The 20111-nt window shown below is 38.6% G+C and overlaps 1 protein-coding gene across 1 annotated transcript in view; it reads right to left on the reverse strand.

Annotated features, from left to right (window-relative positions):
* LOC311156597 (adhesion G protein-coupled receptor A3-like) overlaps positions 1–17853 on the reverse strand; it is a 247724-nt gene extending 229871 nt beyond the window's left edge. The window contains exon 1 of the mRNA XM_084210641.1: positions 17618–17853. Coding sequence (XP_084066767.1) covers positions 17618–17838 — 221 coding nt within the window. The 5' untranslated portion in view covers positions 17839–17853. The remainder of the gene's footprint in view (positions 1–17617) is intronic.
* Between the last annotated feature and the right edge of the window lie 2258 nt (positions 17854–20111).

Genomic DNA, 20111 nt, shown 5'->3' on the forward strand with positions numbered 1-20111 from the left:
ATTACAAAGAGCTGATTTCTCACTATAGAAAATGGGAATTTATCTCTCTCCTAAACATGATTAAACTGAATCAAGTACCGTGCTATCATCTTGCACAAAAGGAACTATTGATGTATTTCTGTCAGACTGGTATGAGCAAGTTTCCCCATTCTATATTCATTAAAGTAAAGTAAGATCTTAGTCACCTTGAAAGAACACAGAACATGTTCTGCACTCTCTGTTCTTGACAAAAATCCCAGAAACTGCAACTATCACTCTCACCAGGCTCATAATGTAAGTGCTTAAATATACAATTGATGTGTCTTGGGAAGAATTAAATTCAGAAAAAGCTTGTTTTAAGTCATTCAACATCCTTTTATTTTATTAGAAATCCCCAAAGTATAACTTTTGCTACTCATGTGCCAGCTCCTATTGTCAGTTTGTATTTTCTCAGCTTGGCTATTGTCAAGATTTATTGACAATACCATTTGGACACATACTCCATCAAAAAGCTGTATAAATACATACTGTATTAAGTAAGTTTTGCAATCTTTGATCACACATGCTGTACCATAAGCCCTTTCCATACAGACCTCATTAATGGTGCCATAAGCTGATGTGACTTTAAAAAGTTTTTCCTGTGGAAAATGGTACCTGTTTGCAGAAATGGGTGGCAGCAATAATTTTTACCAGTGCCAGAGAATCAGGACAGCATCTGGAGAGACTACACATGAAGTGAAGAGCTCTGAACAGTGGAAGGGAGCAGCAGCCTCCTTTAATGCCTGCAGCATGGACGCCATAAAAACATTTCAAGATCCTGCTACCGAATTCTGGCAAAGGACTTTGCTCTTGAATACTTTTATAATGGTTTGCACATTGTCTTAGAAAGCCAGTTTTAAGTTACAGAGGAGAAAAAAGCTTGCTGGCTTCAAGTGTTATAAATGTTTTGTGGGGGTCTTATTTTTTTCATTTTTAAACATAACCTTTCCCCCAACATATGCATCGTACCTCAATTGAATTCCAAATTATTAGTAGCTGTTTTACACAGCAGAAAGCTGAAATCTAGCTGCATCGCGAAACCCCCTCCCTATATTTTTACTTTACAAATTGAAACAGCAATAATTTAATTGTCTAGAAAGCATTTGCGATTAAAGAACTGGCAGCATTAAGTTTTCCCCTTTAATACCTTGGATTACTCCTGTGGCTTTAGAAGCCTGGTGTAATACAATGTATATATTCATACCTGTGACACAAGAGATCATCCATCAATAATACAAAAATAACTCTAGATTACATAAGAATTTACTGGAATTTACCAGAGAATCTTCAGGGTGATTTATATGTTCTTTTAAACAGTTGTCATTTCAGTAAGTAAAATACACTAATTTTGCACACACGTGATGTAACTGTAGGTTCTCCAACTAGCTGTAAGCTTGATTGAAAGTGATATGGAAAAAACCAGACATGTAACTTGTTCAACATGTGTTTATAAATCATAACATACTACTTTCATTGTTGCATAAATTATTTTTAAAAGTACTAAGAAAGTCTAAGAGGAAATCTTTTTAATACGGCTAAAAGGTCGCATTTCCTAGTACAGGAAAGAAACAGCGCCAAATTACAGAAATAACTTTTTTTTTTTTAATTTAAAATACAAGGTACAGAAGAAGACCTTCAAAACAGTAGCTACTGAAACATTAAACTTAATGAGTAACTTAAAGATCAAAGGATGGTAACATTCAAATCACAAAGCTCTTCATGACTTTCATCTCTGCAATAAAGCTGCTATACACTGACTTAGAGCTATACTGGGTTTTAGTAGAATCCCCTTTACCAACAACCACCACTCAATAAAAAAAGCTAATGGCAGCAACAGACAGAGAAAGCAAAAATACAGTTCATTATAAAAGAATATAGACACAGTGAACATCTTTAAACTGCAACTTCTCATGCTAATATCTTTTTTGTAGTCAGTATGTTTTAGGCAAGGATTAAATTTGATGGAGAAACTGAATTAGTTGTGCACCATCAAATAATAAACAAACACCATTAAAATCGCTGGGTTTGACATCTCAAGAGTTAAATTAGAGCTAGAGTATTTGGCAGAACTCAAAGCAGAACTATTCACAGATGAAGTACACCTGGTGAATATGTTTGCCAGTGTGAAGCCAAAAGACACTTGGACACTGTCCAGTGTTGAGTACTTCCAAATACACAGTGTACTACTGTACAGTCAACAACACTATTTTGATACTAGCAGGATTCTACCTCTGTGTTAGAAACAATGACTCACATGTTTACAAGTACTACACTGGACTGGCAGCTTCTACCATACAGAAAGAAACACTGCAGAGATTGCCTCGGTATTTCTATACCCAAAACCACTGAAATCATGGGTTTGGTAAGTCTTCACATAAATACATGTGAATACATACTAGAAGTAGATTTTCACCAGGTCATTTATTTTAATGCCCAGAAGAGACAATGTGGTCACAAAGCCAAGAACCCCTCCCAGTAATAAACATGTCAAACCAGTACCTTGTTGAAATTTTACAATATTCAGCTTTAATTTAAGAAGGTAAAAAGTTTCCATTACAGTTCCTATGTGTTCCAAAGGTTAATTACTCTCATGCAGATTTTCATTTGCATTCTTATTCTGAATTCATTTGGTTTGAGTTCTCAATAACTGTTTCCCAAATTAAAGTAGCTTCAACATCAGGCATCTTTTTTTGTTTTTCTGATGATCAGAAAAATGAGCAAAAAACTCCTAACCTCAAACAAGTTAAACAGATTTACGAGAACACATTCAAGGATACAGCACAGATTTTGTAGTTCTTAAATCATGCTTGAAACTAAAATGTAACACCTTTTTCTGGTCATCTTTTTCTTGGTAGCAGCAAACAAAAGTAACACTCCTTAGTTCTGCTTTTTATTCCTCACTTTTGGATCCAGGATGATGTTATCACTGCACTTTTAGTAATATCACACCAGGAACAGATGTTTAACTGATTATGCACCATTATAATTAACTGCTTTTCAGTGACACAATTTTGGAACTGTTTTCTGGAACATGCAAGTGCAAACTATTTTCTTTATTCTGGACCTATGACAACATTCTTGGCCATGTAAAAATGAATGCTGATCTATCGAGTCCAGCTGGCCAAGTGATCCGTGTAACTCCACAGAGCTACCCCAGGCTGCAATCATTTCACCTGACCTGAGAACTTGGTGTGCTCCATCTGGATTGTGCATAAATGCAGCAACAACCCGTCAGGAGCAGCTCAGACAGGAATCCCTGTAACTCTGTCCGGTCTCTGACAGTGGTCAGGAGAAGATTTGTGAATACAAAATCCACAGCAAGAAGCTCTGCAGCTAACCTACTTTGAATTTCTTATGAAATTTCAATAATTTGTTGCCTTTTCAGTCCCATCATATGGAAAACAGTGAATAATGTTCCTTATTTACTTTTAACACACTTTAGAGGTTTTCAGGATAAAAGCCCCTCGGCCATTCCTCACAGACAAGCTTTCCCACAACTCTGGATCTTTCTGTACCTTTCCTTGTCCTGTTATGCCATTTTGAGCTGTGTCAGAACCAGTGTCCAAGATGCAGGTGCACCACTGTGGGCTTACACAGTGGGAACAAGATGTTTTATTCTGTTGGCTACTCTGTGTTTTCCTCTTCACAGGGTGTATCCTGCCTCCAGAGCAAGAGCTAGCAAGTGCCTCGTTCACAGCCAATCAAAGGGTAAGCAAAGTTAAAATGTTTCAAACACCCATTTTCATTTAACATTTATCAATGCTGAATTTAATCTGGATTTTATAGGACCCTTTGTCCTGATAACTTAAAGTTACAGAAAATCACAGAAAATCAGAGGAGGAAAAGATTTGGACAGTTAATGGAATATCCATAAGTTCAAGTCATCAACTAATATTTTGACCCCCCATTCATTTAAACACTAGAAAACTAACCTTAATAAAATATTACTTGTTCAGTGATCTCTATGTCTTTTTCAGTGAGTAACTGCTATTAAATACAACTAAAAAAACAGACAAAAAATATTACTTGAACACGACACTTGCAAGCTCAAAGTGAGCAGCACACAATCCCCCATCAGGACCCCAGAGCATCCTCCACTGCTGCAGGACAGCCTTCATCTCTCACTGTCCACAACAGGCACATTTCTCCAGACCTGTACAAGGACCTTGGAGAAGAGATCTGCCTCTGGTGACTGGGCAGGATGTCCTCAGTGCAGTCTGTAAATCTCCAAACCAAGCAGGCAGACTAATACACGGAGGAAATCATGTAAATTTTAAGCATTTTGCCCTGCTGTAAAAAGCACTCAGTTGATGGGGTGTAAGCACGTGATAAATCTTGTTTTTCAGGGTTAATCTGGCAGACAACAGGCACCCTGAATAGTCCAAACTGGCAAAGGCTTTCCTGCTGAAGGCTCAAGGAGAGGACTCTCCTGCTCCTCCTTACGGGAAGGTGGCTCCCATCATTTACAAGTCAAAAACAAACCCGAAACATCCTCTCCCCCGAAAAAAGCACAGCCAAGACAGGCAGCAGTACAGCACAAAATCAGGAAAATGGTGCAGAACAAAGTAAAAAATAAAGAGTAACAGCCCAGAGACAGGGGATGAATCACAGGTTTTGTGGCCAGATGTTCAGAGAGGATCAGCCTCATGCATGTCCCACAGAAATAATGGGGAGAGACTATACCAAGGAGGGAACATTGCAGAGTGATTTCTAGACTGGCTAAGAAGTACAACTCTGAATAAAATAAAAATGTCAATGTTTTTACCTTTGTTTCCCCCCAGTCAAAAAATTCAGGCTCAAAATCAGAATTTTTCCACTTCCAGTTTCCTTCATTTTCTTCCAGTCTTAGATAAATAGTGTTGTGGCCCATATCCAGTAAATAACAAAATCTACTCAACTCCTTTCAGTACATAATAACTATAAATACAGTGAAAGACAAAAGTGAAGCATAAGTCAGTGTTATCAATCAGCAGAGTCATGCTGCAGTCTTTCTGAACAAATACAGTGCCAACCTCAATAACCAAAGAAACTTATTTTTAACAACTGAAAAATGAAATTAAAAAGGACCAATGACCAGCACTCTACACCTTCTGAAGGCATTTACCTCCTCCAAAACCTTTTTTCACTGGCATGCTGTTATTGCAATTTAGCAGGTTTTTTCTTGGTCAGACCATCTCCCTCTCCACTTTCTGCAGTGCCAACAACTAAACAAAGCCCAAAATACTGGCCTCCACACACAAGGAAAATTGAAGATGCTCTTATTGTTCAGGAATACAGAAGGAAACAGGAAAATCTATCAATCTGACACAAGAAAACTAGGCCAACCAATGAGAAAGCTGACTTTGAACTTTTATTCATTTTTCCTTAATCCAAAATTTTAAGAGGAGGAATAGAGCTTCTTTTATTTTTCCTAGAAGACCAACACATTCTCCCATGAATTGAGTTAAATATAATGATTTTGTTATAGAAAGAAGTTTTATCACTGTTGTCTCTTCTCCATGTTGAAAACAGAAGAAAGCATACTATCAGTAGAATAAACTAACTTTAATTACATTGTGACATTTCATCACCCCCTTACCTTTCAGCTTACTGAGAGTGACTAAAACAAAGTAAGAGAAAAGCAGAGAGACACCAAGTCCCCTGCTGAAGACCAAACCTGGCCCATTCTCCCAGGCTCAAGAACCATATCAGCTCAGACTGAAACAAACTAGAATTTGAAAATAAACAAAAGCAGGATGGTTCCTTGCCAGCAGGCAGTTGAACTGGGGTACTTCTTGCCATGGGATGCTCCAAGTGCAGGGAACTGTCATGGGATCTGCAGGGGCACTGGATCAGGCTGTGGAAAACCAACCCATTTTAGGAAATCAAATGCACAGGAACTACAACTCTGAGCTGTTATGCAGACAAGATTCTTTTGGAAAATATCAGAATGTTACTCTACTGTAGGCACCTGCTTTAAAAATTTTTAGTCTGGAGACAAGATACTGGGATAATAATCCATGGCTCTTTAGCCAGGTCCAGGACAGCTATATGTATTTTTATTAATGGTCCAGACTGGAGAAAATTAAAAGCTGTGTAACCATAAACATTTTTAAATTCCATTTATCATATCTTCACATATTCGAGAACAATATTATTAATGGATAATTAACACAAAACAGCAAAGCATCAAGTAAAAACAGCCAGGAAACCCAGCTGCCACAGTTCTTCCCACTAAAGCTTCTTCCAAAGCTTTATTACCTATTCCCATTTCAGAAAGGAAACACCAGCCAACCAAAAAGGCTAATAGATTAACTAATCATAAGGAAAGACTGGCTCAACATGTAATTCAGTGCCACCATTTGGACAGAAACTTTCCGAGAAAAAAACCAAACCAAGTTGACTTAAGTGCTATTAAATAAATGATCACTCGAGGGATTTTATTTGTTTAAAACAATCACTGCTTCAGCTAAAGAAGTACTTTGGAAAGCTAGCATTAAAAAATTATTTGCTCTAATCTTTTCCAAAGTAAGGCTTGGCATCTAATCCCTCTTCATTACCAAATAGCTTAGTAACCAAGTATTCCATTTGTAAAGTAGTCACAATAACAACACCAAAATAGTTGACCTGAGTTCTTCAAAGGTAACTACAGGAAACAAAAATTCAAACAGCATTTAATTACACAGAGATTCAGGCAACAAACTCCCTTAGTCTTATTAAAAATATATGAAAATATATGGAGGGTATTTTCATATGAAGCAATTTCATCCAATTAGCAATACTGCTGTATTACTTATTTAAAAAAAAGATGTTGTCCTAGTCAGCAAGTTATTGTTCAACTGTGTAAAGCTGTTATGAAGGTCATTTCATACATCAATTCACTAATGGACTTGTTATTAAATATAGGCACAAATGAATTAATTAGAATTGTTTTTAAAACAACAGCTTATTAGAAACAAATTTATAATGATAATCAATAATCATGAAGTATTTTACAGCAGTAACTTCATTTACTCTAAATGCAGAAGATTATAATTTATTACATTTATTTAGCTCTGGGTTATTTTTTTGCTTCATCAATCTATATTGCTGACTCTTTATATTGTTATTTATAACTTTAAATTGTGCAGAAAGGGAAGAGAATTATGAATAGTACAACAATAAATGATAAAATATGTTTTTCCCCCACATTGTGTCTTAGGAATTTCTTTTTTCATCCATTTACTGAAGACGGGAAAGACAAAGGAAAGTGTTAGAAAATTTACCTTCTCTTATTCTGCAAATCTCTTTATTTTAAACAGAAAAAGAAGCAAAGACACCAGAACCAGAACATCTGCTAGAGCTCTAGAAGGACTAGCAAGTATATGAATATGCCAGGTAACTTTTAATTTAACAAGAACAACAGCTGGCATTAATTTTGTACACATTAAGACATAAAAATAAATTCCAAACATCTACGATTGACATCGAGTCACTTTCTGATGTTCATATCTCAAATGTTGCCCTCTTCTGTTCTTCCTCAGGTATACTTGGGGTCTACAAAAAAGAAGGTCCTCAAACCCTAAAACCTTTATGTGACCCTCCCAGCACTGGTGCTAAGGAAAGGGGAGGAAAGGGGAAAGGAAAGGGGAGGAAAGGGGAAAGGAAAGGGGAGGAAAGGAAAGAAAAGGAAAAGGAAAGGGAAAGGGAAAGGGAAAGGGAAAGGGAAAGGGAAAGGGAAAGGGAAAGGGAAAGGGAAAGGGAAAGGGAAAGGATGATTCACAGAAAAAGAACCTGTAAAACCACAACTGATGCCTTACTGCTCCCACTGGACAGACTTAATATTCTCTTACTAGTCTCCCAACATTAGAGGGAAGAAGTATTGGACTTCCCTCCACAAGACCCTTACATGATACAGCCCAGGCAAAGAGCAGAATAACTTTCCAAGAGCCGATTGCTCACCAAACATGGAGGGATAAAGAAACAAACCTCAGATATTATTCTCACATGCACCAGCAGTTTTACAGCTACCTGAATATCTGGTGTCGTAACTCCCACAGCTTGGCTGTGTTTTCTAAACATCATGAGTTAAAAGTTGTAATACCATACTTTGAAGAGTTACTTGAAGAATAATGTGACCAAATTTTGCTATTCTCCCTTTACCACCTTGCTATAGGTGAGATGCTGTGTGACTGCATCAGGGACTCCAGAAAAACAAGACTTTAATGATGAAAATGTCAGTACAGAATTCATGAATGCCTTCCCAATAAAAAAGCCTTATAATGATGACATCAATTACTGAGAGATTAACATGTTGCTTTATTCCAGTGGAAGGCAGATTTCCATTTATGCATTTTCACTGCTTCCTTTCCTGCATCCCCTGTGCATTATGGATAGAAAAACGTGTCTTTTCCAAAATAAGCACATCTTTGTCAACTGTTACCTCAGCTGACAAACAGCCATATTTCTCAGCCATAGCAGAGAACAGTTCATTAACCTGATCTAATTCAAGATAAAGATTTATGATAATGATGTGAATAATACTAGCTGTGTCACAGAATAAACAGATACAGCCCCTTAAGCTTAGATTTGCTAATATAAACTTTAGTTTTATGGCTCAAGCACTGCATAGAGAGTAACAACAAAATTTAAGATTTCATCTTTACCACTACAATTATTTGTGTTACACAAATTTCACGGTTTTTCACGGGCAGCTGCAATACTGTTTGAATGTTGCCACAAAGGTGTAGAGAAAACTGGAAATTAGACTTTTCCCTTCTAAACAATCTGCAATGCTGAGGATGGAAAACAACTTTGATCATTGTGGCTGTTCCCTCTGATCAGCAGTGGCATGTCTGGTGGGTCAATATAAAATCACTGCTTGACACCACCACATTCAGACCTCTCTACTCCACTAGCTGCAGTTTTAATGATAAGATCTAAGGAGGGAGAGTTAGAGATAAAAAGATTTTTCTTGTTTCTAAGTTGTCTAATAGGATCAACTCCATCTGCCTGGCCCCAATTCCAGGCACGGCTGAACTCCAGGACTTAATTCAGATCTCTCTAAGGACCCATGTCCTCGCTTATTTCAGTTCCACTCAACGAGTTCAGAAGAGAAGGGTAAAATGAGTCAAGGATCAAAGGTGATGAGGGAAGATGTAATAGAGGGTTTTAGAAAAGCAAAAGAAACTGGGAAGTCAGGCAAGACTAAAGAAGTGGTGGAGACCGTGAGCTGAAAGCAGAGGCTGCAGCACACGGCAGTGAAATTGCAGAGACTGGCACAGAAGAGCAGCACAGCAGAGGACCAAAAACAGAGCTGAGGAGGAGGGAGATGGGGTTTTTACCTTTTTAGAAATGCACTGGCAGTCTGCAATTCATATAATCAGTGGACAAAAACAAGATGCAGACGAGAAGAAAAAACAGACAGAAGTATCAACAATAGCAGGAGTTAAAAAGGAAAGTGTAGAATTGAAAGATTCTGGGAATGCGACAGATGGGACAAAGTAAAGAGGGTGGACCATGGAAAACAAAGCATCTTTCTTAGCAGTGCAAAGTTCCCCAGATAAGACACACGTTAATATATAAAAATTCATGAGTTAGGAGCTCACAGGAGTTAGGAGTGCTGGCAAATTTTATTCCGCAGAATTGATGATACTTTTGTTTTTCTTCTCCCTCTCTCTTAAATGCTTGTAGGTTTCCTGTCGTGCCAGATTGTGCCAGGACATTTCATTAGAGAAATCTTACCTGACACTTCAGTATACTTCCTGTGAAAATTCTATGAAAACTAATCTGGCAATAAAGTTGCTCACCAACATATTATGATCTCCTTCCACCCTCCTCTCTCAAAGAAATTGGTAGCATGCACAGTAATTTATAATGCAAATATAAACACAAATGTTGCCAGGGAACTATGAATATACAATAATGTTATGTTCAATTCTTCCATTATGTTTTTCTTCACATTTTTCAGGCTTGATCTTGTTATTACTAGTTTTAACCTTATTTTCCATTTTATGACGCAGTTTTTTCTTTTCTCGAGTCACAGTACACATAAAACCTTAACCCTTGCATTTAATACTTTTGATCACAAAACATGAGTTCTCTGGGAGAGGCAATCTTATAACAAAGAAAAAGGTTTTATGAAGAGATATCATCTTGACTGCTAATAATTCTTCAATAAACAAGGAGAATCATAAATGTCCATAATTTAGAGACCTTGACTCACCAGGTTATTTGAAAGCCATAATGATACCTTAATAACATAGAAAATCCATTAAACCTCATTGTGTGTTGTACCAAGCCTACAGCAGAAATGCTGAAAACACAGACCAGTGTCCTTCCATCCTCATAAGTTTTGATGAATAGCCACTCAGCAAAGGCAAGCATAAAATACAAATTTAAAATAATCTGCTTATTTATGCACAGGTACCAACAAATCCAAATTCTATATGATCAAGGAATCAATCTCAGGTTTTTGCAAAGACTTACAGGTCTGTGAGCATAACACCCATAAACCCCTGAGTGCTTGTTTTATTGGCAGAATTGTTTATGCATTTGACAAACTGCTGTTCAGATAAGATGATATCCAACTAAGTACAGAAAAGAAACTGTCAACAACTCTGCAAGACTGTAACAGAAATTGCAAAACCAGAGCTTTCATGACTAACCATAACTTCAGAATAGTCTCAAATCAGTCCCAGGCATGAAAACACAGTTGGAACTGATTTTAAGAGAAGGGTGAAGAATGGCATGTTGCCACAAGAATAAGAACAAAGCCTAAACTGTGTTCCCTGCATTACATAATTGCTAAAGTAGAGGAAAAAATGTTAATATTATAGATAATACAGAGGTTTTAGCCAAATTATATTTGACAAGTCTAGAACTAGACAGCAAACTTGTAACTGATAGAAAATAATCACAGTTGACTGGATAAGTACATACTCAAACTTTTCATGGTTTGTATGCTTTTATTGCTGTGAGGGTTTGGATATTCCATTAGAAACATGGAAAGGGAGGAAGCTTAGAATCAATAGGCTATTTTTCCACAAAAAAGTAAATCAAATGACATAAATAGCAATTCTTGAAAGCATGCATCAATATCATTGAGTAGTGAAAACCAAGCTCATGTGAGCCCTGGCTCTCAGATGTGCATGAACAAAGTGTAAGGTGCAGATATACAAATGTGTGTTTCCTATTGGCTGCTAGAGCAGAAGTTATGCCTTGGCAAAGGTACTCTGCCCTTTAACTTTCAGATTTATGGCAGCTTTGTATTATAAAACCAAGGCAAAGACATCAGTGAGGAAAGTAGGGATGGATAAGCTGGAACACAGCTGAATCCAATAGTGGCACAATTTGTGTTGACAGAGGGTCTCAAACAGGGAGAAACTTTTCACAAAAACATAATTTTTCTTCAGTTATTTCTGGCCAGAAAGTTTCTGGGTCTGTTTTAACAGCAAAGTAATAAATGGGCTTCTAGCGTCACAGGGGTTAATGTGATTCTGTTGCTATAAAGCATCTATCATTTAAATATTTGTGATTTTAAAACACTGAGGATACAGAAAAAGGACAACATATATAAAATTCTAACCCTTTGGAATTTCCTTTTACTGGCACTGTTTAGACCCCTTCTTTCTGGACTGTCCCACTTTCACCTCTCTCCTAACCACTTCACCACTCCCCACTCTTCACCTCACCTCGTATTTTATTATATTGTCAGGATATTTAGAAGGGGAAAAGGAAAGAAAAATCTACTTTGAGAAATGTTCCAGAATGCCTTAAAACAAAACTTTAAAAAAAAAAAATGAAAGAAAAACAAAACAAAACAAAAAGGCATCACATTTTCAAATCTTTTAAGAACAATCCATTTTAAGGGATGACAGTAGTTTGGTCCCAAGGGCCAGAAACTCATGCAGCTTCATATAAAGGCAGATTCCATAAACACAAATCACCTTCTCCCTGGCACCAACTCACTGCAAGAGATGCAAGTACATAAACTTCAGAAACTAATTTCTGTTGCACATATCCTTAGATCAATAAAATTAAATAGATTTTATGAATATTAGGTGAACACACCAAAAAAAAAAAAAGATAAAGAGAGCCAATAGGATCTACTAAATCTCTTCCAGTTTAAGGCAGACAAGGCCAGTAGCCAGACAACTGACAAATTATACTGTATCATAAAACCTCAGCTTCATTTAGAACTTCTCAATAGGTATCAGAACTTATACTTACCTGATAAAACTCCCTTCCCACATGCATCACTCTCCCCCTGGCTATCCTCACCAGCTTATTTTTACCTCTGGAATGAAACTAAGTGAATGATCACAATACTGCAAATTTCCTAGTATGCAACAAAAATAGGACTTGATTTCTACATTAAATTACCAAATTAATGAACTGTTCTGTACTGTGAAATAATTTTATCTGTTTCCAGACATTCTTGTCCCATTCTCTTGCACAAACTGCTTTCCTCAAAAAACATTACACTTGAGGATGTAAAAGCACCAGGATGATATATGGCACACTTTGAACTCTTGGCCCTTATAGTTTAATAATAATAGAGAAAGAAACTTCACGATGACTCATATACCTTTAAAAAGTTATGGTAATTTGGTAACTATTAAAGTAGCATTTACTGTATTTTGAACATGATTTGCTCTGAGAGTTCTATTTTCCATAGCAGAAGTTTTTTCACACTCCTCTTGGGTTACCACTTCCAATGATGCCAAATGCATCAGTTTCATCCAAAAGAGTCATCATTTGGAAGTGGTCACACTACTAGTACTTTTCAGGTGCAGGTATATCTTTGTCATAAAAAAACAAACAAAAAAATAAAATATTATATGGCCACTCTAGACTAATATATAAAATGTATTACCAAGGATAATTAGACTAATATTTGAGTAATATTTGAAGACTTTTCATCACTAGAACCTTTATCTTCTCCATACTTTGCTCTCCCCAACCATCTGTCTGAGACCTTCGAAGTCTTTGGTGTATTTTAGGTAGGCTTCCCTACTAGGAGTTTCTTCTACAAACTGGTTTCTTTTCTTTATTTAAGAGTTTCAGAGAAAGCATGTATAAATATGTATATACATATAAATAATGGAGCAGGAAATCTGCTTCTTTTTCTTTTTTTCCTGCCACTTTGAGTAAACACAGTAAACTAACCAAGGTGAAAACGTTTGCAAAAACCTTTATAACAAGAATCACCCTACCTTCTACAAAAATGCTCTTATTTACAAATTAACAATGCTATGTTAGGTCTCAAATCAATAAAGAAGAATATGTGAGTTTCAAGACATGGAAATAAAACTACTGAATTCTATTTTTTGTTCAGTCTTTCTTCAACTCTTTGTTTGCTTTGGCTAGCTTAAGCGCTGAACTCTTTGGGACATAACATTTCTGTGATCTATTTTTAAAGAAGATGCTTATATCAAATAAACCATATTGCTATATCCTAAACTGAATATAGGCAGGTAAAAGACCAGACTAGACATGAAAAAAACACAATAATATAATAACTCTGAAAAAACTCTAGTGGACATGATACAAATGAATGTGACATAAAAGTAATTTTGGGACAGAGAAAAGTGGGGCAATGCTGCTTTCAGAAGAGTATTTAATGTTTGTGAAGTGCTTTGAAGATGAACACCCTTCATACATATTATGGCTATGGATTACCATTGGAGTCATGTAGCCTTACTCTGAAATTGGGAATCTGAGGAATTTCAGACAACCTCCAATTCTAAGTCAGAAGAAGGCTTAGACATAAAAAGTATGAAGAATTCTATATAATAAAGACTTTATATAAGCCATACACTACCATAAATTTTCTTCATTTCTATTATGACAGTTTAAAATTACACCTTTCAATAGGTGTATCTGTGGGTAAAATTTGCAAGAATATCAATCATTGGTACACATCTTCGACTTTCTTTTGAATTGAGGGAGGAAAAAAAAAGTGATGCTACGATTAGAAACTGATGGCATTTATAACTTCAAAGTATATTCTGCCCAGTGACACCAAGTGACACGTATTGAACTGAGAACTTCCAAGATTAAAAGCATGAAAGAAAAAAGTATGTAAGTAACCTACCAATATTCTGTCCAGTAGAGAATCCAATTTCCCAATTCCCAAAATTTCAAACTGCAGAAGTTTCACACTGTAAAAGGCAGCAAAACAACTTCTCCATATAGCCCAAATTTCAGCAACTCAGTCAAAAAGTTTACAACTAATTTTTCTATCAACACAGAAGAGACAGAAGATTGCAAATAGTCTCATTCCCTAGAGTTAGATTTTAACAACCCAATCACACTGATTTAAAAAAATGTGAAATATTGGTTTCATACAATCCCCAAGTATTCAACCACAGAGTCTAAAATGAGAAAACTACATTATCCTGAAGTGACACAACTCCTCCTTGTTGGGTCTACACTTCAATGCCTACTGAGAGTGAAATGGTGAGAGTAGATCCCATAAATTAGTGATTCAACAGCTGTATTCTTCATGGAAAAAAAAAAAAAAAAAAAAAAAAAGGTAATTCCCTTTCTCTACCCTGTCCCAAAATACAAAGCAAGAGATGCATGCTGCAAATCCATAAGGACTAGAATCACTTTTAACAAGATATGTGCAAACACTTTGTGAAGCTACAGCTAAGTTTTTACTTTTGATCCACATCAAGCTCATGAATCCTGTTTCCAAAGCAGTAAAATACTAAATAAAGACAGTGAAACAGAGTCCAGAACAAGGGGGGGTTTTGTTTGGTTTGGGTTTTAATATAAAATAAAGAGGAGAGAATAGGTGCTTTATCAGCTTATATTTTGATTTTACTTCCAGTGTGATTCTCATTGGGAGCATTTAGACAGTACTGAATAGCTCTAGTGTTCAAATCATTTCAAAGAAACTCTGCAGACTTCCTCACCTCATAATCTGAAAATAATTGGTCCAAACATGTAAAGAATAAGCATTTCTTCAGTGACTTCACACTAGTTTGTAGTCACCGTGTGTGATTGTGTCAGAAGCATTCCTAGTGGCAATAGTTCAGTACATCACTACCACAGAGCCTAACTACCAAACTCAGACAAGACTCACTTAGGGGAAAGTACCTAAGCCACCAAACTCAAGCTTCAATTAAGCTACCAAATCATAACCTTTAAATTTGCCGATAATACCATTACTGAGCATGTAAATGAGATGTTACATATCTGAATGGCTCAAGAGATAAAGCAGAGGTAATTCTCTTCCATCTCTGCAGAGCAGTTACCAGAGTTGGGCTTTGATCTTGCCTTCCAAAAGATCACAGCACTAAGGAAATAGCCTCTCTGTATAATGAATAATCTGCCCCAAACCCCACAAAATGTTTATTACATTGTTTCATTACAGTATTACGGCATCTGAGCATATATTCTTTTATTCACCTCTATATTTCTTAATTGTTAAAGCAATCCAAAAGGTTATGTTCCATATGTTAAAGCTCTCTTTCTCTCTGTGGGCCCATAAAACTGAATGGAAGCAGGCAGCATCTACCAGAATATTCTCTTTTGGCTGCATCTCTTATTCCGCTACAAAAACAAATGTAAGAGCACTAATACCTGAGCTCATTATCATTATTTTCTACAGGTAGCCAAATCCCACAAGTGTAACTTAATTCAGAAAAACCAGTTTCACCTGGAAAATCTTTGACATATTCAAACAAATTTTCACCTGTATGTTCTAGCTACTGAAAACTTCTAATACAGATTTTAATTTCTTTTTCTCTTTTACCTTCAATATTTAACCTTAAATTTACTTCTGAGAAAGAAAAAAAATTCTCAAAAATGAGATGGGAGACTGTAGGAGGAAAAGAGATGTGTTTATGTGATACATAGTACTATACCTGTCCCTATGAAATACAAAAAAAAAATACCCAAAATGTATCTTTTGTATCAACTAGGGCCATCTAATCAGCTCTCAGGTCAAGAGGTATTTAAGTTTAAGAAAACTAGCACAGTACCCTTCTAATGACTATTGAGCAAGTGCTACCTGAAATGAATGTGTTTTGGTTGATAGGATCAAGTTTGCTACTGGTGCCTTAAATCATATGTATAAAAGAGCAAATCCCCCCACCTACCACTTCAAACACACCACCTCCCCTGTTCATCTTTTCTCACTTCTGTTTCCAATTCAATTTCTTTTCTCCGCAGTGAATACATACTTCTGTTGATCTCACGGTCAGCTGGATTCCTTGACTGGTACTTACCTCAGCAAAAGTTTCTTAAAAACCTAAATAAGACTCTGAGAATCAACACTTAAGAGGAAAAACCTTTGCAGACATGCTGTGTGTGAGAGTTTCTATAGCTCTTTAACCAGGAGGAAAAAATAGTTCCTGTCTCCCCAAGACATCGACATTTTATAATTCTGGTGACTACCACCTCTAACGACATAGCCAGTTATGCAAACTATAGAAGTAGCAGTGAATTTATCACTGAGGTTAAAGTTTATGTTGGTAAGTAATGTAATATTCCAAACCAGCCTATTAAAATTTAGGAGGAAGTGCAATTATTGTCTCTTGTATAAAAGCAGAAGTTTCCTAAATAAATAATCAGCATACAGATAATCAGCATCAAGTCACTCAACAGTTATAGCTAAAACTGAACTGGAGCATACACAGCACATCTGTACATTTACAAGCACAAGCTCCCCAGATGTTATGAATTACTATCTTTACCAGTTGCCACCTGAAAGTGTTGACTTAAAGAAAGTGCACTGAACAGCAGAGATGTTCATAGCAGGAATTGTCAACAGAACTAAATTCAAGAGTAAAAGATCTGTTGATATGTGTATGATCTAAAGGGTAAATATCACAGAGCTATTACTGCTTGGGTGCATTACAGGGACATTACTATCAGCTGTACTTGAGGATACAATCACAGAAAGTTCTACTACCTTACTTACAACATACTATTTATTCAAGTTGAGCTATGTGCAACAGGCAACAAAGTATCACAACCTAATTCCTAGATTAAAAAAAAAAAAAAAAAAAAAAAAAACAACACAACAACAACCAAAAAACCGAACACCATACTCCGAGTCACTTCAAATTACCACATAACTCTGAATTATATTGGAGACTTGAGAGTTTCATACCGTTGTATAGAAACTCATCTTAAAAAAGGAGATATCAAATTCCAAACTTTATTTAGAGGAGACGAGAGAGAAAGGGAAAACCAGTTAATGACACAGCACTCCAGGAGGCAGTTCAGCATTACCGATACCATTCATTTATTGCCCGGACAGTGCGAGCCCGTCCCGTCGCTGGCAGAGGCACACCAGAGAGCTCCCTCCATCAGTTCTGCCACCACTGACATTTCCCAATCCGCCGCCCGCAGCAGCGCGCAATTTACACCGGGGAGAGCCCGGCTCCCCTACTCCGACCCGAACGCCAGCAGGAGTTTCCCAACTGAACACGAAAAAAATAATAAATAAATAAACAAACACCCCAAAACTCTCACAGACTTTTTAAAAGCAGGCTCGGGCTGCAGCGGGCACGGAGCGGTTCTGCGGGCTCCGGAGCGGCGGGCGCGGGGTCCCCTCGAGTCCGGCGCGTCCCCGGCACCCCCCGCCCGCGCCAGGTGCGCGCCGCCCGCGGGCCGTACTCACAGGGACACGGTGCGGTTGGGCAGCACGGCGGGCTGCAAAGTTTCCACCAAGTCCCCGCCGGTGCAGACCACTTTGATGCGGAGGGCCGGGCGGCCGGGCCCCTTGGCGCGCTCGGCGGCGCAGAGGCAGCGGTCCACGATGAGGTCGGGGCAGTTCCTGCTGCCCCCGCAGAAGCCCAGCGCGGCGGCCAGCAGGCAGAGGCGGGGGCACAGCCCGCGCATGCTGAGCCAGCGAGCGGGAGCCGCCGGCTGCCGCGCCGCGCATGGCACGCGCCCGTCCGCGCCGCTCCGCGGGCCCCTCCACGCCTCCCGCGCCCACCCCGCCCCGCCTCTCTCGCTGCGGCCGGCTCCGCTCCCAGGGACCCCCCCTTCCTCCTCCTCCTCCTCCTTTCTCCGAGGAGCCGCCGCTCCTTTCCTGCCGCAGCCCGTGCGGCCGCGGCGCTGGGCGGACCCCGCGGCGCTCCCGGGCCCCCCCTCCCGCCGCCGCTCACCGGGCGCGCCCCCCCCGGGCCCGGCAGCCGCGGCCCCGGAGCGCCCGGAGCGCCGCTACCTGCGCTCGGTGCCCCGCGGCGCTGGCAGCCCCCGGCCCGGCTCCGCGCCCCGGGGCAAAGCGGACAGATGCGCCGAGGGCGCGCCGCGGAGCGAAGAGGCGCGGCCGGGCCGGGCACAGGGCAGGAAATCGGGAGCTGGGAAATCGTGTGGGTCGGGAAGGTAGTTCTGAAAATAGCCGCCTTCGCTACCGCTCTTGAGAAGCACGTGTGCTGAGTGCTGTTCGCACCTATGGCTGTGGGAAAGGAGCTTCGGGACCTGGGCGAGGGTCAGCGTAGACCGAGAGACAGGACAGTCCAGCCGCTGCCACCGGCAAGGGTCCCTGCGGTTAGCTGACTTCACACACCTCAGATAATGCTGTGAACATGACCCAAAGCAGAGGTTTGATCAGTAGTCAAAAGACACCTCATCATCCAGGTCAACAAGCACGTTTCTTTTCTACTTGTACATCTCTGTCATTGATGGAACTCAGTGGCTTTGGAGCATTCTCAGTAGTATTTTGTGACCTGACTAGTAACTTCTAGGGTAGATTTTCAGCAGTAACTGCAAGCTACCCTGTTGGGGTTTTTTTGCTGGAAGTGAATGAAAAAATTCCACATTGTAACAGCAACTTCCATTTTTAATGGCCGGTTCCTTGCCTGCACTTACTGGATGGAGACTCACACAGCACATCTTCACTGCAGGATATAGGCCAAAGTTAGTAATGGTCTGCCATAGCTACAAAGCTATTTTAAGAAATTACTTGGGTTTTATAAAATAATATTTTATTATAGCCCCTTAGGGAAGATTTGTCTTGCACATTTACAGTGCCTGTTATCCCTGTTCTAATACCTAATTGGAGCCTTTAGGCACTATAGTATTAATAAGTGATAGAAAGGGTAGTGGCCTTGTGAAATTCAAGGGTAATAGGAAATTTTTCAGGAACAATCATTTTCTGCCCAGTTGTTGATTTAAAGAATCATAAATATTACAACCTCTGCTCTTTTTTTTTTTTAAAGCAAAGTTGTGTAAGACTTAATGACAGGCAACAGAATGGATTGTATTTCATGAAAAACACTCAACATTGCTATGGTTGCATGATGTTATTTATCATAAAGAAACCAAATGTATTTAATTTTGAAAATGCTCTTTTAGCTTTGAAAAACTCTGTTTCATCCACACTGCTTTTGAAAGTGCAAGTGAAGAATATGTATTTATTAAGATGGTAGCATAGATTTTGCTCAGAGTTAACCTTGCTGAGAAGAAATGATATTTTTCAGTCAAACTCAGCCCTTAAACATATGCTACCAGAATTTTAACGTTTTTTCCTATCTAACTGATGCTGAAAGGTTTTTTTAAAATACTGTTATATTAGGGAATAAGAAGGTCTGCATTCACATTGAAGCCATCTATCAAATTCTAGAGCAAAGGCAGAAAAGCAATTATTCAAAATATTAGAGGCAAAAAATAAGAGGAAACTCCCCTCCACTTCCTAATGCATCTTTTTTCTTGCTTTGTTACACATAAATACAAAAAGTTCAGCCATCTTCACTTTTCCTCATTGACATCTACAAATATCAAGAATGTCAAAATTTTAGATGATTTAAAAGCACAGATGCTGGTTGCTGCCCTGAGATCTCACAGTCTAAACAATTCTCCAGTCAATTAAAAAAGGACTGGAGCACCTAGAGAGCTCAATGCTGCTTCAGTTGTCACCAGCCAGCGCAGCAGAACATTTAATGCTGGCAGTAGCTAGTCATTTTCACAGACTGAAAGATACAACTTCCACCCACTCATGATATGCAAACAACTCAATTTCCCATGTCTTAGGACGGCATGACAGTCCTAGATCCCCCTGTAAGAAGGGAAGAAAGAAACTTGTGGCACTTTGATTTGAAAAGCAGCCAACATTGCGCTGTGTTTGGGTTCTGAAGTGCCAGCTTTAGACAAACTGTGTGCCCACAGCT

The sequence above is a fragment of the Fringilla coelebs genome (assembly GCF_963513975.1).
Source record: "Fringilla coelebs genome assembly, chromosome: 8".
Lineage (NCBI taxonomy): Eukaryota > Metazoa > Chordata > Aves > Passeriformes > Fringillidae > Fringilla > Fringilla coelebs.